General features: G+C 55.5%; 1 protein-coding gene across 1 annotated transcript; it reads right to left on the reverse strand.

The window, feature by feature from the left end:
• Positions 1-2,892: 2,892 nt before the first annotated feature.
• On the reverse strand, positions 2,893-4,738 carry LOC133361133 (tudor domain-containing protein 7-like). The gene is made up of 3 exons (XM_061580001.1): positions 4,354-4,738; positions 3,835-3,995; positions 2,893-3,315 (listed from the first exon to the last, which is right to left on the reverse strand). The coding sequence occupies exons 1-3, from the start codon at positions 4,716-4,718 to the stop codon at positions 3,074-3,076; spliced, it is 768 nt and encodes a 255-aa protein (XP_061435985.1). The 5' UTR covers positions 4,719-4,738; the 3' UTR covers positions 2,893-3,073.
• Between the last annotated feature and the right edge of the window lie 12,171 nt (positions 4,739-16,909).

Consider the following 16,909-nt stretch of genomic DNA (forward strand, 5'->3'; position numbering starts at 1 on the left):
AACAGATGGAGATTAGTCCACACATGGTGTAGAAGGGAGTGAGATGGAACAGATGGAGATTAGTCCACACACGGTGTATAAGGGAGTGAGATGGAACAGATGGAGATTAGTCCACACACGGTGTATAAGGGAGTGAGATGGAACAGATGGAGATTAGTCCACACACGGTGTAGAATTTCGTGAGATGGAACAGATGGAGATTAGTCCACACACATTGCTATACCCGGCCGGGTACGGGTACTCGATACCCATACCCTACCCGTACCCGGCCGGGTATCGGGTAGGGTACGGGTATCGGGTACCCGGTTGCAACCTCTGGGATGAAGCCATGTTGCAGGCGCGGGTGGGTTGATTCTAGGAACTTGAATTGTGAGAAGAGACAAGACGTTGGGAAATGAGTGACAAACGGTGACTCACCAGTGACTCACGGCCTACCCGTACCCGGCCGTACCAGGGTCGCAAACGGGTACCCGGTACGGGTAGCCGGGTATCGGGTAGGGTACGGGTATCGGGTAGGGTACGGGTATCGGGTACCCGGTTGCGACCTCTGCACCGATGTGGTTAGCCACGGATGGGAATCGAACTCGGACCGTTTCCAGGTTCGCAGTGCAGTAACAACAACAAATCTTCTTGGTTCTTTCGGTAAAGTCACGTAGAAGGGAAAAAAATAATAAAACATTAAAATATTATTTTATTATGTTGCTGTTCGTGGGACGACGCTGCACTCTTCTTCATAAAATTATTTAATTATGTTAAATTTATATTTATTTTATTATTTCCCTTCTACGTGACTTTACCGAAAGAACCAAGATGAATCCCTGCAGTCACGAAAGCTTTAAATCGTGTTTTAAGATGTTCAGATGTTAAGCTTTTGTTAAGATGTTAAGCTTTTGTTAAGATATGTTCAGATATTCTTTCGGTAAAGTCACTTAGAAGGGAAATAAATTTTTAGTTATTTTTTATTATGTTTTATTTTTATTATGTTATTGTTTCCCTTCTACGTGGCTTTACCGAAAGAACCAAGAAGATGAATCCCTGCAGTCACGAAAGAAGCTTTAAATCGAAACAACAACAAAGTCTTGCGGCAGCAGCAGCAGCCGCGTTGGATGAAGAGACACACGCAGACCCACCACGTCTGCCATCGTCACGTATTTATTTCAACAAAATCAACAAACATCAAAAATAAGCACGGAACAGAACAACAACAAAAGGGTCAAAATTATTTTCTCAAGCGATTAAAAGAGTGGGGGGTGGGGTGGTGGTAGTGGTGGCGATGATGCTGATGATGCATCCGGTTAAGCGCATTTGAACACCGGCTTGCTGCAGAGGGTCGCGGTTCAACACCCAGAGGCAGCCCTGGTTAACGTGGAGTGACTCGCAAAATGTTTGATCGGAAAAAAATTCACTGCCGCGTCGTGCGGCTGCCGTTGGGTTCGTCTCGAGCCGAGTCTCAAGACGGTTCAGGAGAGGGTCCTGCCGAGTACCGCTGACATCAGTCATGCAGGCGGCATTCACCGGGGCGGCCGCTGTGCGTGTGATGACGCTGTGCGTGTGATGACGCTGTGCGTGTGCTGTGCGTGGGACGACGCTGTGCGTGTGATGACGCTGTGCGTGTGACGACGCTGTGCGTGTGATGACGCTGTGCGTGGGACGACGCTGTGCGTGTGACGACGCTGTGCGTGTGACGACTCTGTGCGTGTGACGACGCTGTGCGTGTGACGACGCTGTGCGTGTGACGACGCTGTGCGTGTGACGACGCTGTGCGTGTGCTGTGCGTGGGACGACGCTGTGCGTGTGACGACGCTGTGCGTGTGACGACGCTGTGCGTGTGACGACGCTGTGCGTGTGACGACTCTGTGCGTGTGACGACTCTGTGCGTGTGACGACGCTGTGCGTGTGACGACGCTGTGCGTGTGACGACGCTGTGCGTGTGACGACGCTGTGCGTGTGACGACGCTGTGCGTGTGACGACGCTGTGCGTGTGACGACGCTGTGCGTGTGACGACGCTGTGCGTGTGACGACTCTGTGCGTGTGACGACGCTGTGCGTGTGACGACGCTGTGCGTGTGACGACGCTGTGCGTGGGACGACGCTGTGCGTGTGACGACTCTGTGCGTGTGACGACGCTGTGCGTGTGACGACGCTGTGCGTGTGACGACGCTGTGCGTGTGACGACGCTGTGCGTGTGACGACGCTGTGCGTGTGACGACTCTGTGCGTGTGACGACTCTGTGCGTGTGACGACGCTGTGCGTGTGACGACGCTGTGCGTGTGACGACGCTGTGCGTGTGACGACGCTGTGCGTGTGACGACGCTGTGCGTGTGACGACGCTGTGCGTGTGACGACTCTGTGCGTGTGACGACTCTGTGCGTGTGACGACGCTGTGCGTGTGACGACTCTGTGCGTGTGACGACGCTGTGCGTGTGACGACGCTGTGCGTGTGACGACGCTGTGCGTGTGACGACGCTGTGCGTGTGACGACGCTGTGCGTGTGACGACGCTGTGCGTGTGACGACGCTGTGCGTGGGACGACGCTGTGCGTGTGACGACGCTGTGCGTGTGACGACGCTGTGCGTGTGACGACGCTGTGCGTGTGACGACGCTGTGCGTGTGACGACGCTGTGCGTGTGACGACGCTGTGCGTGTGACGACTCTGTGCGTGTGACGACGCTGTGCGTGTGACGACGCTGTGCGTGGGACGACTCTGTGCGTGTGACGACGCTGTGCGTGTGACGACTCTGTGCGTGTGACGACGCTGTGCGTGTGACGACTCTGTGCGTGTGACGACTCTGTGCGTGTGACGACGCTGTGCGTGTGACGACGCTGTGCGTGTGACGACTCTGTGCGTGTGACGACGCTGTGCGTGTGACGACGCTGTGCGTGGGACGACGCTGTGCGTGTGACGACGCTGTGCGTGTGACGACTCTGTGCGTGTGACGACTCTGTGCGTGTGACGACTCTGTGCGTGTGACGACGCTGTGCGTGTGACGACGCTGTGCGTGGGACGACGCTGTGCGTGTGATGACGCTGTGCGTGTGATGACGCTGTGCGTGGGACGACGCTGCACTCATCATCAACTCCGAGCGAATCCCATCATGACCTCGCCGATGACGACGTCCCGCTCGGGATGGGACGTGTCCACCAGCGACAACCTCAGCTTGGGAGCTCGCCCCGCCGAGTTGCCCACCGCCCCGTCCACCCCGCCCCCCGCCCCGTCACCCTCCTCCTCCTCCACGAGCGCCACAAACGGCCGCCCCTCCACCAGCTTCCTGAACACCTGGGCCAGCTCCGGCGACCAGCGCCGGCGGGGGACGTCTGGGGGCGACAGCAGGAGGAACGGAGATGCACGGCAATCGGCGGGGGGGTGAGGGGCAGAGGTCGCAAACGGGTTTTGATTCCTTACCTGTACCCATACCCGGCCGGGTATCGGGTAGGGTACGGGTATCGGGTACCTGATTGCGACCTCTGGGATGGAGCCATGTTGAATTGTGAGAAGAGACAAGACGTTGGGAAATGAGTGACAAACGGTGACTTACCGGTGACTCAAGGCCTACCCGTACCCGGCCGTACCCGTACCGGTATCGGGTACCCGATTGCGACCTCTGGGATGAAGCCACGTTGCAGGCGCGGGTGGGTTGATTCTAGGAACTTGAATTGTGAGAAGAGACAAGACGTTGGGAAATGAGTGACAGCTACTCACCAGTGACTCACAGTCTACCCGTACCCGGCCGGGTTACGGGTAGCCGGGTATCGGGTAGGGTACGAGTATCGGGTACCCGGTTGCGACCTCTGGGGTGGTACCCGGAGGTGGGGGGGGCTCCCGGGGGGCCTCACCGGCGAGCTGGGCCAGGTGGGCCTGCACGGGCAGCCGGGTGAACGCCGGCACGAGGGGCCGCAGGGTTGACAGGGGGACGAGGTCCCACTCCCCGTAGTCCACCCGGTACACCATGGCCTTGCCCGGCGGGCACGCACACTTCAGCTCCACCCGGTACACCCTGAGGGAGAGCGACACGCGTCACCCTCGCCGCGTCACCCTCGCCGCGTGCTCACCACCACGTCACCCTCACCGCGTCCCCCTCACCGCGTGCTCACCACCACCACGTCACCCTCGCCGCGTCCCCCTCACCGCGTGCTCACCACCACCACGTCACCCTCGCCGGGTCCCCCTCACCGCGTGCTCACCACCACCACGTCACCCTCACCGCGTCCCCCTCACCGCGTGCTCACCACCACCACGTCACCCTCACCGCGTCCCCCTCACCGCGTGCTCACCACCACCACGTCACCGCGTGCACACCGACGTCACACACACGGCGGACGAGCGGAGACCCCGCGTCGCCGTGCCCCACCCACCGGTCATCCTGCACGCAGGCGACGAACGACGGCTCCGTCGCCACCACCACCTCCTCCTCCTCCACCTCTTCATCTCCCGCCTCCTCCGCCACGTCCGCCCACTCGTGGCCCCGGGAGCTCCAATAGTGGCGACACATCCTAGCCTCCAGCCGCTCCAGCCGGTGCAGCTGGCTCCAGGCCTGCACGGCGAACAGCGCCGGGTGCTCGGCGCTGGACACCAACACGTCCACGCAGCGCTGGCCGGGCGTGCCCGCCGGCGGCCAGGGGGACACCAGGGGGGCCGCCGGGGTCAGGCGTCCACCCCAGCTCCTGACCGCAGGGCAAAGGGCCACGGCGGACGGCTCCCTGCTGGGTGGACGGTCCATAGCGACCGGCACCCTGCTGAGTGGACGGTCCACGGCAACCGGCTCCCTGCTGGGTGGACGGTCCATAGCAACCGGCTCCCTGCTGGGTGGACGGTCCATGGCAACCGGCTCCCTGCTGGGTGGACGGTCCATAGCAACCGGCTCCCTGCTGGGTGGACGGTCCATGGCAACCGGCTCCCTGCTGGGTGGACGGTCCACAGCAACCGGCTCCCTGCTGGGTGGACGGTCCATGGCAACCGGCTCCCTGCTGGGTGGACGGTCCATAGCAACCGGCACCCTGCTGAGTGGAGGGGCCACGGCAACCGGGTCTCTGCTGAGTGGACGGTCCGTGGCAACCGGGTCCCTGCTGAGTGGACGGTCCATGGCGACCGGGTCCCTGCTGAGTGGACGGTCCATAGCAACCGTTACCCTGCTGGGTGGACGGTCCATGGCAACCGGCACCCTGAGTGGACGGTCCATGGCAACCGGCTCTCTGCTGAGTGGAGGGGCCATGGCGACCGGGTCCCTGCTGAGTGGACGGTCCATAGCAACCGGCACCCTGAGTGGACGGTCCACGGCAACCGGCACCCTGAGTGGACGGTCCATAGCAACCGGCTCCCTGCTGAGTGGACGGTGAGGTTGATCTCGCGCGCTCATCTTGGTGGAAGGCGGACAGTCAACCATGGCGGACCTGGAGATGAAAATGTAATGGTCAAGGTGGGTGGACTAGGAGATGCAAGGTTGATCATCAAGGTGGGTGGACTAAAAGATGCAAGGTTGATGGTGGACAACAACGGCAAACCTTAAGGAAGGTGATGGACTCCTGAGCAGATTCGTCCTCATCGGAGGCCTCATTTCCGGTGCCGCCAGGGTGGACACCTCCTCTCCCTGGGGGCGACCTTGCTGTGTCCACCAACGGTCACCACCACCGCCACCACCGCCACCACCGCCACCGCCGGTGAGTGTCCACCTCTGCAGGGCGAGCGTGATGGTGTCCACACTGGGGGGCGAGTGAGCGCGGGGCGCAGCGACGGTGGATGGGACGGACGACGCCGACGTCACCTGCGCAGGGTGGACAACGGCGAAGGACCGACGGTGGGAAGTGGGAGGGGTGAACAATCGCTTGGAGGTAGGTGGAGAGTCGATCATGGTGGACCTGGACATGGAAGGATGGTCCACAAATAGGTGGATTAACAGGAGGCCAACAGGCCAATAATGGTGGACTCAGCGATAGGAGGGTGATGGTCAATGTGGGTGGACTTGGAGATAGTAGGTTCATGGTGGACCAAGGTAGACGTGTTCCAGGAAGGTCCACCATGGAGCAGACATAAACAAGTATTAGGTTTGAAAAAAGATTGTTATTCCGTAAGTTTTTTAATTCTTTGTCAAAGATATTTCGGATGAGTGGGTGGTTGAGTGAGCGAGAGGGTGAGCGAGCGAGCGAATGAGTGAGTGAGGAGCGAGCGAGCGGTCAAGCGAGTGCTGCTGGAGAGTGAGTGGGTGGGTGAGTGATTGGGGGATTGGGTGATCGGATGAGTGAGTGGGTGAGTGGGTGAGCGAGCAGGTGATTGAGCGGGTGAGTGACTGGGTGGGTGAGCGAGCAGGTGAGTGATTTGGTGAGCGGATGAATGGGTGGATGAGTGAGCGAGTGGGTGAGCGAGCGGATGAGTGGGTGAGTGGGTGAGCGAGCGAGTGGGTGAGCGAGCGGATGAATGGGTGAGTGGGTGAGCGAGCGAGTGGGTGAGCGAGTGGATGAGTGGGTGAGCGAGCGAGTGGGTGAGCGAGCGGATGAATGGGTGAGTGGGTGAGCGAGCGAATGGGTGAGCGAGCGGATGAGTAGGTGAGTGGGTGAGCGAGCGAGTGGGTGAGCGAGCGGATGAATGGGTGAGTGGGTGAGCGAGCGAGTGGGTGAGCGAGCGGATGAGTGGGTGAGTGGGTGAGCGAGCGAGTGGGTGAGCGAGCGGATGAATGGGTGAGTGGGTGAGCGAGCGAGTGGGTGAGCGAGCGGATGAATGGGTGAGTGGGTGAGCGAGCGAGTGGGTGAGCGAGCGGATGAATGGGTGAGTGGGTGAGCGAGCGAGTGGGTGAGCGAGCGGATGAGTGGGTGAGTGAGCGAGTGGGTGAGCGAGCGGATGAGTGGGTGAGTGGGTGAGCGAGCGGATGAATGGGTGAGTGGGTGAGCGAGCGAGTGGGTGAGCGAGCGGATGAGTGGGTGAGTGAGCGAGTGGGTGAGCGAGCGGATGAGTGGGTGAGTGGGTGAGCGAGCGAGTGGGTGAGCGAGCGGATGAGTGGGTGAGTGGGTGAGCGAGCGAGTGGGTGAGCGAGCGGATGAATGGGTAAGTGGGTGAGCGAGCGAGTGGGTGAGCGAGCGGATGAGTGGGTGAGTGGGTGAGCGAGCGAGTGGGTGAGCGAGCGGATGAATGGGTGAGTGGGTGAGCGAGCGAGTGGGTGAGCGAGCGGATGAGTGGGTGAGCGAGCGAGTGGGTGAGCGAGCGGATGAATGGGTGAGTGGGTGAGCGAGCGAATGGGTGAGCGAGCGGATGAATGGGTGAGTTGGTGAGCAAGTGAGTGGGTGAGCGAGCGGATAAGTGGATGAGTGGTTGAGTGAGCGAGTGGATGAGCGAGCGGGCGAGTGGGTGAGCGAGTGAGCGAGTGGGTGGGTGAGCAGCGAGCGAACCCCACGTGGAGCGGTAAGCGTGGGAGGGTGGGGGGTGGGGGGGGTACACGGCCCACACTGACCCGCATCGCTGGCTCCTTGGCTCTCACAGGGCTCCAGTTGATCGTGGGCACTGGGGGGAAAAAAAAAACATTGATTCTCGGTGTTAACAACAAAACCCACAGACTCAACGCTCACCACTCGATAACCCACAGACTCAACGCTCACCACTCGATAACCCACACTCACCACTCGATAACCCACAGACTCAACGCTCACCACTCGATAACCCAGACTCAACGCTCACCACTCGATAATGCAGACACACAACGCTCGCCACTCGATAACCCACAGACTCAACGCTCACCACTCGATAACCCACAGACTCAACACTCACCACTCGATAACCCACAGACTCAACGCTCACCACTCGATAACCCAGACTCAACGCTCACCACTCGATAACGCAGACACACAACGCTCACCACTCGATAACCCACAGACTCAACGCTCACCACTCGATAACCCACAGGCCCAACGCTCACCACTCGATAACCCACAGACTCAACGCTCACCACTCGATAACCCACACACACAACGCTCGCCACTCGATAACCCACAGACTCAACGCTCACCACTCGATAACCCACAGGCCCAACGCTCACCACTCGATAACCCACAGGCCAACCACTCACCACTCAAACCTTCAACGCCATGGCTGACCGAGGCTCTGTCGCGACGCTCAAGGCCTTGATCGTCCCCGTGCCTACCGGCGACAAGTGGAGATTAGTGCCTAAACCGTGACAAGTGGAAATCAGCACGAGCACAATCGCAGATGATGACGACGACGATGATGACGATGAAGACGATGATAACGATGATGATAACGATGATGAGGACGATAACGATGACGACGATGATAATAATGATGAATTAATTACGACAATTCAACACGTTCGTTCATTCGGTTCAGCAGATGACGAGGACGACGATAATGATGATGACGATGATGATAACGATGATGATGATGATGATGACGATGATGATAACGATGATGATGATGATAACGATGATGATGATGATAACGATGATGATGACGATGATGACGACGATGACGAATTAATTACGAACATTTGACACGTTCGTTCACTCGGTTCTGAAGATGACGACGACGATGACAATAATGACGACGATGATGACGACGATGACGTGAACGATGACGATGACGACGATGACAACGATGACAATAATGACGACGATGATGACGACGATGACGTGAACGATGACGACGATGACAACGATGACAATAATGACGACGATGATGACGACGATGACGTGAATGATGACGATGACGACGATGACAACGATGACAATAATGACGACGACGATGACGTGAACGATGACGACGATGACAACGATGACAATAATGACGACGATGACGACGATGACGTGAACGATGACGATGACGACGATGACAACGATGACAATAATGACGACGACGATGACGACGATGACGTGAACGATGACGATGACGACGATGACGACGATGACGATGACAATAATGACGACGACGATGACGTGAACGATGACGACGATGACGATGACAACGATGACAATAATGACGACGATGATGACGACGATGACGTGAACGATGACGATGACGACGATGACGACGATGACAATAATGACGACGACGATGACGTGAACGATGACGACGATGACGATGACAATAATGACGACGATGATGACGACGATGACGTGAACGATGACGATGACGACGATGACAACGATGACAATAATGACGACGACGATGACGACGATGACGACGATGACAATAATGACGACGACGATGACGTGAACGATGACGACGATGACGATGACAATAATGACGACAATGACGACGATGACGACAACGATGATGACGACGACGACGTGAACATGCCACCTGTCGCCGAGATGCCGACAAGGGGCGGGTGGATTTGCGGCGCCGTTGCAGTCGCCGCCGAAGTCCACGTCGCCAGCGGGAGCAGCAGCAGCAGGAGCAGCAGCAGCAGGAGGAGCAGGAGGAGGAGGCAGCGGAGGCTTGAACACCACCGTGGGAACCCGCCCTCTCGCGGACGGCGACGACGACGAGGAGGTCGTGCGAGGTCGCGAGTGGATCGAGGTCACGTGAGGCCGCGAGGAGTGGGGGGCGGCACTCCATCCGCGTCGCGCCGAGCCCACAATGCACTTCGCGTGGGCGCCCGCTGTAGCCACGGCAACCGCATGGGGGAGGGGGGGGGGGCGGAGGGGGGGGGCAGGAGATGGGGCAGTGGAGACGGGAGGGGGGGCAGGGCGAGAGGCAGAGGTCGCAACCGGGTACCCGATACCCGTACCCTACCCGATACCCGGCTACCCGTACCCGTTTGCGACCCTGGTGCGGCCGGGTACGGGTAGACCGTGAGTCACTGGTGAGTCACCGTTTGTCACTCATTTCCCAACGTCTTGTCTCTTCTCACAATTTAAGTTCCTAGAATCAACCCACCCGTGCCTGCAACGTGGCTTCATCCCAGAGGTCGCAATCGGGTACCCGATACCCGTACCCTACCCGTACCCGGCCGCGGGTACGGGTAGGGTACGGGTATGGCCGGGTACGGGTACCCGTTTGCGACCCTGGTGCGGCCGGGTACGGGTACAGGTAAGGAATCAAAACCCGTTTGCGACCTCTGGCGAGAGGTCAGGGGCGATGGGTGAGGAGGTGCCCGCCCTACCGTGCAGCGATTTCCTGCTCCGTGTCTTGCCCCTGGTGACGGAGATCATCCGGCTGACCTTGGCCACCTCTTTCGTCTCCACCGCGTGGCACACGACCTGCACCACCGCACGCAGATTGGCGGGGGGGCGGTGGGTCGACGGGGCAAACCGCAACCGCCGTCCGGCACGTTCATCGCCTCCTCCGTCGGATCTTTCGTTTCACCGGCGGGTGAACGGTGAGGGACGCTCACGGGCTGAGATGTCGACAACGTTGCCACGGCCGTAGCGTCCACCCCACCCCACCGCCACCCCACCCCACCCCTACCCCACCCCACCCCACCGCCACCCCACCCCACCCCATCGCCACCCCACCCCCACCCCCAACCCACCCCACCCCACCGCCACCCCACCCCCACCCCCAACCCACCCCACCCCACCGCCACCCCACCCCCACCCCACCCCACCCCCACCCCACCCCCACCCCACCCCACCCCCACCCCACCCCCACCCCCACCCCCAACCCACCCCCACCCCAGGTCCTCCGCTTTTTTCCCCCCACATTTAGAATCGACATCACTCACTCACCTTCTCAACCACCCACTTACTCACCCACGCACTCACTTACACAACCACCCACTCACCCACTCACTTACCTCAACCACTCACTTACTCACCCACGCACTCACCTACTCAACCACCCACTCACCCACTCACTTACCTCAACCACTCACTTACTCACCCACGCACTCACCTACTCAACCACCCACTCACCCACTCACTTACCTCAACCACTCATTTACTCACCCACTCACTCACCTTCTCAACCACTCATTTACTCACTCACTCACTCACCTACTCAACCACCCACTGACTCACTCACTCACCTACTGAACCACCCACTGACTCACTCCCTCACCTACCGCATTGACAGTGATGCACAAGTACAGTCAACAACAACAAAACAACAAAAACAACACCCTGCGTGTGTGTGGCGCCACGGTGGCTAGGAGATGTCAACTACCTGGTATACAGGAGGTCGTGTGTTTGATCTCGACCCTGACGTTTGCTTGTCTCTCGCTCTCTCTCCCCGTGGTCACGTGGATTTTTCTCTAGGTCCTCCCCTCCACATTTAGAATCAACCCACTCACTCACCTACTCAACCACCCACTTACTCAGCCACTCACTCACCTACTCAACCACTCACTCACCTACTCAACCACCCACTTACTCAGCCACTCACTCACCTACACTCAACCACTCACTTACTCAGCCACTAACTCACCTACTCAACCACCCACTCACTCACCTACTCACTCACTTACTCCATCACTCACTCACCCACCCACTCACCTACTCAACCACTCAGTCACTCAGCCACACACATTTAGAATCAACATCACCACACGTTTAAGAGTATTTGGCGGCTGCTATACATTTCGACGTGACGATCACGATGATAAGCCACTTCGTTTGAGCCATCATTAGTGATAGCAAGGTCGCTTCTAAAAAGAGCTATAATACTGGACCTTACCTGGTAAAATAAAATAGTTTAGTTTTAGTTTAGTCTATGGGTCTCTATGTATCTCTGTTGGTCTCTATTCATCTCTGTGCATCTTTGTGGGTCTCTACAGGTCTCTGTGTGTCTCTGTGGGTCTCTGTTTGTATCTGTGGGTCTCTGTGTGTCTCTGTGAGTCTCTGTGGGTCTGTGGGTCTGTATGTGTCTCTGTGTGTGTCTGTGGGTCTCTGTGGGTCTCTGTTTGTATCTGTAGGTCTCTGTGTGTCTATGTGTGTCTCTGTGTGTCTCTATGAGTCTCTGTGGGTATCTGTGGGTCTCTGTCAGTCTCTGTGTGTGTCTGTGTGTCTCTGTGTGTCTCTGTGGGTCTCTGTGAGTCTCTGTGGGTCTCTGTGTGTCTCTGTGTGTCTCTACATGTCTCTGTGTGTCTCTACAGGTCTCTGTGTGTCTCTGTATGTCTCTACAGGTCTCTGTGTGTCTCTACGGGTCTCTCTGTGTCTCTGTGCGTTTCGAGACCACCACCACTGATGCCGCCAACACCACCACCACCGCCGCCAACACCACCACCACCCAACAGCCACCACGACCACAACCGCTATCATCACCATCACCGCCACCAACACCACCACCACCCAACAGCCACCACGACCACCACCGCCGCCAACACCACCACCACCAACACCACCACCACCGCCGCCAACACCACCACCACCCAACAGCCACCACGACCACGACCACAACCGCCATCATCACCACCACCGCCACCAACACCACCACCACCCAACAGCCACCACGACCACCACCGCCGCCAACACCACCACCAACACCACCACCGCCACCACCACCAGCCACCACGACCACCACCGCTATCGTCACCACCGCCACCGTCACCTCGACCACCACCTCTTCCGCCTTCTCACCGTTCCGTCGCTCCTCCGCTCCAGGCGGACGACGTTGGGCTGAGACGCGAGGTACGACTCGAGTCCACCACCACCGCCACCGCCGCCAGGCAGCTCGCAGCCGGTGAGCTCGCGGAACTCGGCACGCAGCCGACGCAGCTCCACGCCACCGCGGCGCGACAGCAGCACGGAGCGGAGCATCGCCGCCTCGTCAGCGCCGGACATGGTCGCGCGCCTTGCCGGCAGAGGTGCCCACCGTCAACACCCGGGACGGCCTTCCGCAAACCTCCGCCGTTGGGGCCAGCGCCTACGAAGGATGGCCAGACCCACAGAGACCCACAGAGACACACAGAGACACAGATACCTGTAGAGACTCACAGAGACTCACAGAGACCCACAGAGACACACAGAGACCCACAGAGACCCACAGAGAACTGTAGAGACCCACAGAGACACACAGAGACACAGATACCTGTAGAGACCCACAGAGACCTGTAGAGACCCACAGAGACACAGAGAGACACACAGAGACCCACAGAGACACACGGAGACACACAGAAACCCACAGAGACACACAGAGACACACAGAGACCCACAGAGACACACGGAGACACACAGAAACCCACAGAGACACACAGAGACACACAGAGACCCACAGAGACACACGGAGACACACAGAAACCCACAGAGACACACAGAGACACACAGAGACCCACAGAGACCCACAGAGACACACAGAGACCTGTAGAGACACACAGAGACACACATAGACCTGTAGAGACCTGTAGAGACACACAGACACACAGAGACCCACAGAGACACACAGAGACCCACAAAAACCTGTCTCTCCCCAAGTGCCGATGTTTTTACACTGTAACACCGCACCAGCTACTGACTCGTTTAAGGCCGAGTCAACCTAGAGGCGGCCCAGGACCGGCGAGCTTACAGGGGGGATGGTGTGGCCGGCACCTACGCCACCCCCGGCCACCTTTGTCTCTCCCCAAGTGCAAATGTTGTTACACTAACACCGCACCAGGTACTGAGACTCGTTTAAGGCCGAGTCAACCTAGAGGAGGCCCAGGACCGGCGAGCTTACAGGGGGGGATGGTGTGGCCGGAACCTACGCCACCCCCGGCCGCCTTTGTCTCTCCCCAAGTGCCGATGTTTTTACACAAGTGATTTCTGGTTGTTGCCAGTATCAAAGTTAAGAAGAATGAAGAATAGGTTGTATCCCTTCCTGGCAATAAAACATGAGAGAGGTCTGTTAAGATTTTTTTGGTTCTTTCGGTAAAGTCACGTAGAAGGGAAATAATAAAATAATAAAAATAAAACAAATGAAAATATTATTAAAAATAACTAAACATTTATTTCCCTTCTACGTGACTTTACCGAAAGAACCAAGAATATCTGAACATATCTTAACATCTTATCTTAACATCTGAACATATCTTAACATCTTAACAAAAGCTTAACATCTGAACATCTTAAAACACGATTTAAAGCTTTCGTGACTGCAGGGATTCATCTTCTTGGTTCTTTCGGTAAAGTCACGTAGAAGGGAAACAATAAAATAATAAAAATAAAACATAATAAAATAAAATTCTCACGACGTTTCGGCCACAACGCAAGCAGCCGTCCTCAGGTGAAGAATAGGTCTGTCGGAGGAATTTTATATTATGTTTTATTTTTATTATTTTATTATTTCCCTTCTACGTGACTTTACCGAAAGAACCAAGAAGATTAATCCCTGCAGTCACGAAAGCTTTAAATCGTGTTTTAAGATGTTCAGATGTTAAGCTTTTGTTAAGATGTTAAGATATGTTCAGATATTCTTGGTTCTTTCGGTAAAGTCACGTAGAAGGGAAATACATTTTTAGTTATTTTTTTATTATATTTTATGTTTTATTTTTTATTATGTTATTGTTTCCCTTCCACGTGACTTTACCGAAAGAACCAAGAATATGAATCCCTGCAGTCACGAAAGCTTTAAATCGAAATCTGTTGAGATGTTAAAGTGTTGCGTTTATAAGATGCCCAGATCATAAGATGTTAAGACGAAAAGATATTCAGATGTTCATATGTTAATCTTTTAAGATGTTAAGATATGTTCAGATGTTAAGGTGTTGAGTTGATAAGATGCCCAGATCATAAGATATTCAGATGTTCATATATTAAGCTTCTGTTAAGATGTTAAGATATGTTCTGATGTTAAGGTGTTGAAATGATAAGATGCCCAGATCATAAGATATTCAGATGTTCATATATTAAGCTTCTGTTAAGATGTTAAGATATGTTCTGATGTTAAGGTGTTGAAATGATAAGATGTTAAGATGATTAGATATTCAGATGTTCATATGTTAAGCTTCTGTTAAGATGTTAAAATATGTTCAGATGTTAAGGTGTTGAAATGATAAGATGTTAAGATGATTAGATATTCAGATGTTCATATATTAAGCTTCTGTTAAGATGTTAAGATATGTTCAGATGTTAAGGTGTTGAAATGATAAGATGTTAAGATGATTAGATATTCAGATGTTCATATATTAAGCTTCTGTTAAGATGTTAAGATATGTTCTGATGTTGAGATAAGATGTTAAGACGATAAGATGTTCAGATGTTAATGCCTGCTTTGAATAAAACCTTCCCTTTTTGTAACAATGTGTTACGTTTTAGAGAATTAAACGTAATGAGGTTAAGTTTGGTTATAAGACATCTGGAGCCTTCAAAAGGCCTCAACGGGCTGGGAGTTGCGGCCTTACCAAAACACATTTTTGCCTCCTCGAAATACGACGATAAAACGTTTTACCTCGAGGTCCAATATAACAAAAGTGCGTGCTAACTTGACATCGGTCAACAGATACACGCGTTTGATGACCTTAATACACGTTCGTTTGTCTAATTGTTGCGCGTTATGCATAACGCGGTACACACTCGGGCCTTCAAAACAGGCTTCTACGCCACACCAGAGGCCTAGTGGCTTCAGGCTGACAATATTTCGCGTGAGGTGAATAACAACAAACATTTAAGTCGTGAAAACTAAGAATAGGGAGGTTTTTTGTGCACTTTTCTGGCAGTAAAACGTGTTGAGATGTTAACCCATTAGGCTAATGAGACCTTAACACCGTAATCTTAGAGACAAGGGGTGTTCCAGATGTCTTGTGACCTCCCCGATTTAAACGAACACGTTTCCTTTGCACAGTTATTCATGTTTCAAATAAAACCTTGCATTTTTTGTAACAATGTGTTAGGGTTTGGAGGATTAAACGTAATGAGGTTGAGTTTGGTTATAAGACATCTGGAACCTTAAAAAGGCCTGAATGGGATGGGAGTTGCGGCCTTACTAAAACACATGTTTGACCCCTCAGACCCGTTCACCTACCCACCCATCAACTCACTCACCTACCCACCCATCCACTCACCTACCCACCCATCAACTCACCCACTCACCCACCCATCCACTCACCTACCCACCCATCAACTCACTCACTCACCCACCCATCAACTCACTCACTCACCCACCCATACACTCACCTACCCACCCATCAACTCACTCACTCACCCACCCATACACTCACTCACCTACCCACCCACAGACCCACTCACCTACCCACCCACAGACCCACTCACCTACCCACCCACAGACCCACTCACCTACCGACCCACCCATCTACTCACTCACCCACCCACAGACCCACTCACCTACCCACCCATACACTCACTCACCTACCCACCCACAGACCCACTCACCTACCCACCCATCAACTCACTCACTCACCCACCCATACACTCACCTACCCACCCATCAACTCACTCACTCACCCACCCATACACTCACTCACCTACCCACCCACAGACCCACTCACCTACCCACCCACAGACCCACTCACCTACCCACCCACAGACCCACTCACCTACCGACCCACCCATCTACTCACTCACCCACCCACAGACCCACTCACCTACCCACCCATCCACTCACTCAAATACCCACCCATCCACTCACTCACCCACCCACAGACCCACTCACCTACCCACCCACAGACCCACTCACCTACCCACCCACAGACCCACTCACCTACCCACCCACAGACCCACTCACCTACCCATCCACAGACCCACTCACCTACCCCCCCACAGACCCACTCAAATACCCACCCACAGACCCACTCACCTACCCCCCCCACAGACCCACCCACAGACCCACCCACCTACCCACCTACAGACCCACTCACCTACCCACCCACAGACCCACTCACCTACCCACTCACCTACCCACCCACAGACCCACTCACCTACCCCCCCACAGACCCACTCACTCACCCACCCACAGACCCACTCACCTACTCACCCATCAACTCACTCACCTATCAACTCACTCACCTACCCACCCATACACTCACCTACCCACCCATAC

The sequence above is a fragment of the Lethenteron reissneri genome, chromosome 71 (assembly GCF_015708825.2).
Source record: "Lethenteron reissneri isolate LAM-NWPU_2019-01 chromosome 71, ASM1570882v1, whole genome shotgun sequence".
In the NCBI taxonomy this organism is placed as follows: Eukaryota; Metazoa; Chordata; class Hyperoartia; order Petromyzontiformes; family Petromyzontidae; genus Lethenteron; species Lethenteron reissneri.